The following is a 6,000-nucleotide window of genomic DNA, read 5'->3' as shown; positions in this document are numbered from 1 at the left end:
CTCTTAACATCAGCATTTCAAAAGAGAATCTGTTCTTAATTGCCTTACCCTGAAAAAAATAAATGTTAAATTAATGTATTAATACATGTAAACAATGACATATTTTGTATATACAGCACAGGCCAAAAGTTTGGACACACCTTCTCAGTCAATGGGTTTTCTTTATTTTCGTGACTATTTACATTGTAGATTGTCACTGAAGGCATCAAAACTATGAATGAACACATGTGGAGTTATGTACTTAACATAAAAAGGAGAAATAACTGAAAACATGTTTTATGTTCTAGTTTCTTCAAAATAGCCACCCTTTGCCCTGATAACTGCTTTGCACACTCTTGGCATTCTCACAATTGAGCTTCAAGCACACCTGTGAAGTGAAAACCATTTCAGGTGACTGCCTCATGAAGCTCATCGAGAGAATGCCAACAGTGTGCGAAAAAGTAATCACAGCAAAGGGCTATTTTGAAGTAACTAAAATATTAACCACGTTTTCAGTTATTTCACCTTTTTTGTTAAGTACATAACTCCACGTGTGTTCATTCATAGTTTTGATGCCTTCAGTGACAATCTACAATGTAAATAGTCATGAAAGTAAAGAAAACACAATGAAGGAGGAGGTGTGTCCAAACTTGTGGCCTGTACTGTACATTACTCTAAAGGCTTAGTGCTATAGACACAGGAACAGAAAGTAGGTGTAAGCTACGCAGGAGTCTGACAAATATTGTAGTTTGATCAATAAACGTTGATTTATTGTTATATGTTGTTGTACCTGTACCAAAGACAAACGTATGTTTTGATAGACAGCTGATTTGCGCATGAGTGCCCCTCAGAGACAAATTTGATTTTCAAAAATGTGCAGGGATATTAGAATAATGGATGAAGCTACGCATCATTCGCGGACATTGGTTGAATTTGTGCTAATCGCAACATGGAAAATTCCTGGAGGGACTGGTATGTGTATGGAATGTACGTAATAATAAATTATATTATTTGTAACTAATGTGCTTTTGAGCATCATTTCCATACAAACATGGATTCAGTTATGAATACTGATCATCAACAACCGAAGCTTTTACCTGCGTACATATTAGTAACCCTCAACACCTGCCGTGCTCTCGCTTTCTGCGGCCTCAGCAGAGTTGTGTTATGTGCAGGCCTTAAGGTTTCTAGCAAATGCTTCTTTGACCGCAGGACGTAATGCACTTCATGAATCGCCCACAAGGTAACACCAAGCCCTTGTATTTACATCCTTCATAATCTATTGAGTTGTACTGTTATGACAATGGTTAGACTAGAGCAGCAGATTATACATTCTCTTTAGTGTCTTCTTGAGTACCTTAATTAATTACCTCTTACATTGGCCTATATTTATGTTGTTCATTGACACACTTTGGCTCCAACGTCCATTTTGGGAAACAGGCATTCTTTGTGGCGAGCTGGTGCGTTAAGGCTGTGGGTGACTTGTGGGCCGAGCTAACGGTCAAACCACAGTGCGTTGGTCCATGGCTGAATGCATGAGGGTCAGCCACACATCGTCCATGTTTGGCATGACAAAAACTTTCTGAGGGGAAGCAGAAAAACAGCCATGTGATCAGTGAATGGTCAGACTTAATTGTGGAACCTCTAGTGTCAGATGCAATTTGCTGTAGGATGCCAATAAGCCTCCCATTTTCTCATAACTGGTAATAATTCCTACTACAGGAAATGCGGAACTGGAAAATAATCAATTCTAGGGTCAAACTGTTGATGTAATATTTTTTTTTTTAACTGCACAGACAATGCTCTTGGTTTTTCAATGTTCTGAATTGTAATACAAGTAGAGATGGAAATCGAGAAACGGTTGCTTAGATTCCTGGGCAGTGTTTGCAAATGTGCCAAACTACCGTATTTTGCAAACTATAAGGCGCACTTAAAATCCTTTCATTTTCTCAAAACTCGACAGTGCGCCTTATAACTCGTTGCGCCTAATGTACAGAATAATTCTGGTTGTGCTTACTGACATCGAAGCAATTTTATTTGGTACATGGTGTAATGATAAGTGTGACCAGTAGATGGCAGTCATACATAAGAGATACGTGTAGACTGCAATATGATGGCAGTAATCAACACCCAAACTTTAAATGTTCCATTGAGAATATAGAACATTGCACACGGAGCTCAAAAATCTGTCAAAATGTTTTTTAGTACGACTTCGGTGAGCTATGAAGCCGCACCGCTTGATGGATTGTCGCCGCATTAAACATACAAGTATTATTATGGTGTGTGTATAAGGACCGCAAAATGGCACTTATTAGACATATTACCTGGCGTTTTGTTTCGCAATATTATCGAAAAACAACTTTTCTTACCTTCTGATACCTGCTGATGTGTATTTGGGATCTGCATAAGTCCTGAAAATGTGCGCGCGTCCGCCATTGTAGTCATTAGCTTCTTCTTTTTCTCTACCTTCTTATGTGACATTCATCTTCCGCTGTTGCCATTTCTAATATAAAGTAGTGTAAAGTTTTTACTTATATCTGTCAGTAAACTCGCTATCAAAGCGCTAACAACTGTAGTGAGTTTACATTATTCACCCACGGAACTTTAGTTATTAGAGAGTTCCGGTCGGACGGTTTTTCACGGGACACATTTCTGGTGTTGTTGTTACACTAGTGAGCCACGGATGAGGAGATGATGCTCCGTTATTGATTGAAGTAAAGTCTGAATGTCATTAAAACAGTTAGCTCCATCTTTTGACACTTCTTCCACTCCCGTTCTTGCACGCTACACCGCTACAACAAAGATGACGGGGAGAAGACGCTGTCGAAGGTGAACCACGTAAATAAGACCGCCCACAAAACGGCGCATCCTGAAGCGACGGTCAGAAAGCGACTTGAAGATGATTGGTAAAACATAATCTATGCAACATTTTGACCAAAGAACCAACATCACATGTTATGTAGACCACAAGGAAGTGTTTTACATTTAGAAAAAAAATCTAAATATGACCCCTTTAATGCGCCTTATCATCCGGTGTGCCTTTTGTATGAAAATATACCTTAATAGACCGCTCATCGGCAGTGTGCCTTTTAATCCGGTGCGCCCTATGGTCCAGAAAATACGGTAATCGATTATCCGTCGGTGCGAATTATGTAACAGCGCACGAAAGCATCCCAAATGCTCAATAGTTTTTCATGAGTGTGAATGTGTGGATGTGGAGTGAATGAATGATGGGTTCTGAGTTCTCTGTGAAGTGTTTTGGGTGTATAGAAAAGCGCTTTATCTATCTATTATTATTATTAATGTTATTAATAATTCCTTTTTGACTGTACTTAAATGTAAAATAGACTGTATTTATATTATTCACATGGGAATAATGCTGTATAATAGACTGTATTTATGTTATTCACATGTGAATAATGCTGTATAATAGACTGTATTTATATTATTCACATGTAAAAATACCTAAATGTTTATTGTCTATTATGAGCGAACTGTGGTGCTGAATTTCCCCCATAGATCAATAAAGTACTTTCTATTCTATTCTATTATTATGAGAAAGGATGACAAGGAGGCATCTTGCAATGCAAGCAAAATGGCTATTTCTCCAATAGGCACACAAGTTGGGTCTTTTCTTGTATTTCAGTCAAGTCATTTACAAATGGTAAACAAGATAGGCTATAGGCTACTAGGAGCTAACAGCTACAGCAGCACACAACCAAGACATACGTAATGACTATTTACATTGTAGATTGTCACTGAAGGCATCAAGACTATGAATGAACACATGTGGAGTTATGTACTTAATAAAAAAAAAGGTGAAATAACTGAAAACATGTTTTATATTCTAGTTTCTTCAAAATAGCCACCCTTTGCTCGGATTACTGCTTTGCACACTCTTGGCATTCTCTCGATGAGCTTCAAGAGGTAGTCACCAGAAATGGTTTTCACATCACAGGTGTCATAGTTTTGATGCCTTCAGTGACAATTAACAAGGTAAATAGTCATAAAAATTAAGAAAATGCATTGAAATGAGAAGGTGTGTCCAAAATTTTGGCCTGTACTGTATATCAATCAATCAATCAATGTTTATTTATATAGCCCTAAATCACAAACTTGGGTATAACTTAAAGTAACCAGTGTACAATTTTTAAAAGCAGTACATATAGTAAGTACTGGTCATACAATCATTATTGCCTAAATAGTTCACAAAATAGTCGAAATGGTTAACCTTAGAGTTACAGTTAATTGTACAATTTCAAGGGCATTTGACTTTAAAGGTTCCACTGAGTATTGTATATGTCGGTCTGAAAGTTATTTATTGGTGTAACTTAAAATAGTGCTGATCCGTACCTGAAACTCTTGGTCCAGTTTTTTCTCGATCCAGTCAGTGACATGAGCCAGAGTGACTTCTCTTTCTCCCAGTTTAGGTCGTGCCTTCAGTTCCAAGTGAGGGGGCTTCCTAAAGCCATACCTGAAAAACACAATGGATGTCATACAAGTTATTTGTACAGCGTTATTATTTACTTCATGAAGACAGAGTAAGACTAGACTAGATTACACTGCGTTTGTGTATTTTTCCAGTACAAGACGGTACTTATAGGTCAGGAAAACACATACCAAATCCTGTCAGTTGGTGGGGGCGGTATATTGACAGCAAGTGTTCCTTGGAGTTCTTGTACTTCAACAGTAAGGAGAAGTGGTGTATTGGAGACCACCTCCATCTTCTTTTTGATGAACTCTGTCTCTGTGGCTTTCTGGAAGTATTTGGACTTGGCAATCTTGTCGACAAAGCGCATGATCTTGCTGGGTTTGTGGCCTCCAACCAAACTGTATTTATCAAAACATTGGAGTAAAATCACAACATATACTAGGGATGTAACGGTACTGTAGACACCGTGGTGTTGCGGTTTCAAAGTCTTCACAATAATGTCGTGGCGTTTGACTGTCAAACGAATACTTTGCGAGTGCAGTTTTATCTGGCGCTTAAGCGTTGGCCGGGTCTAAAATGAACTACATCTCCCAGAATCGTCTGTGCAGTGCGGGACCGCAAGGTGGGGCCGTGGAACGCCATAAACAGAAAGTGTTTGCAGTAGATAAGAGACATTTTTTGTTTTGTTTACATTTCCTGAAAATGTAATCAAAATCCGTCCATAACTGTTTGAGTTATGTTGCTACCAAACAGATAAACAAACCCTGGCGAAACATAACATCAGAGGTAAGAAAGTCTGCATTCTGCAAAGCTAAGCGCATTTCCAAGGCGACAGAGCACCGCACAAAAACTGTACACCGCGGGAAACACGAGTAAACTGAAATGTTACTTGATAAATAAACTTGATGAATCCACAATCCATTCATTAATTTTCTACCGCTTGTCTCTCTCGATGTCGCCGGGGGCTGCAGCCTTTCCCGCTGCACTTGGGCGAAAGGTAGGTCGTCACCGCATAAACCGTCACACAGAAAATCCATCCATCCATTTTCTACCGCTTATTCCCTTCGGGGTCGCGGGAGGCACTGGAGCCTATCTCAGCTACAATCGGGCGGAAGGCGGGGTACACCCTGGACAAGTCGCCACCACAGGGCCAACACAGATAGACAGACAACAGTCACACTCCCATTCACACACTAGGGACCATTTAGTGTTGCCAATCAACTTATCCCCAGGTGCATGTCTTTGGAGGTGGGAGGAAGCCGGAGTACCCGGAGGGAACCCATGCAGTCACGGGGAAAACATGCAAACTCCACACAGAAAGATCCCGAGCCCGGTATTGAACTCAGGACTTTCGTATTGTGAGGCAGACGCACTAACCCCTCATCCACCGTGCTGCCCCACACAGAAAATATATTAAAAAAATTATTCGGAACGATAGGCAAAGGTTTAAAAACATGAGATAATGTCACGCGGTGTAGCTCGATTGGGAGAGCGGCCGTGCCAGCAACCTGAGGGTTCCTGGTTCGATCCTCGGCTTCCACCACCCTCGTCACGTCCGTTGTGTCCTTGGACAAGACACTTGACCCTTG

The 6,000-nt window shown here is 40.1% G+C and overlaps 1 protein-coding gene across 3 annotated transcripts in view; it reads right to left on the bottom strand.

Annotated features, from left to right (window-relative positions):
- Positions 1 to 265: 265 nt before the first annotated feature.
- LOC133624474 (testis-expressed protein 2-like) overlaps positions 266 to 6,000 on the bottom strand; it is a 52,827-nt gene continuing 47,092 nt past the window's right edge. For all 3 annotated transcript variants that reach the window (XM_061988050.2, XM_061988052.2, XM_061988051.2), the window contains 3 exons: positions 4,600 to 4,809; positions 4,333 to 4,453; positions 266 to 1,561 (listed from right to left, as the gene is read on the bottom strand). In XM_061988050.2, coding sequence (XP_061844034.2) covers positions 1,481 to 1,561; positions 4,333 to 4,453; positions 4,600 to 4,809 — 412 coding nt within the window. In that variant the 3' untranslated portion in view covers positions 266 to 1,480. The remainder of the gene's footprint in view (positions 1,562 to 4,332; positions 4,454 to 4,599; positions 4,810 to 6,000) is intronic.

Source organism: Nerophis lumbriciformis, linkage group LG27 (genome assembly GCF_033978685.3).
Source record: "Nerophis lumbriciformis linkage group LG27, RoL_Nlum_v2.1, whole genome shotgun sequence".
Classification (NCBI taxonomy): Eukaryota; Metazoa; Chordata; class Actinopteri; order Syngnathiformes; family Syngnathidae; genus Nerophis; species Nerophis lumbriciformis.
Note: the sequence above shows the minus strand (reverse complement) of the source record. Positions and strands in the feature narration are given on the sequence as shown.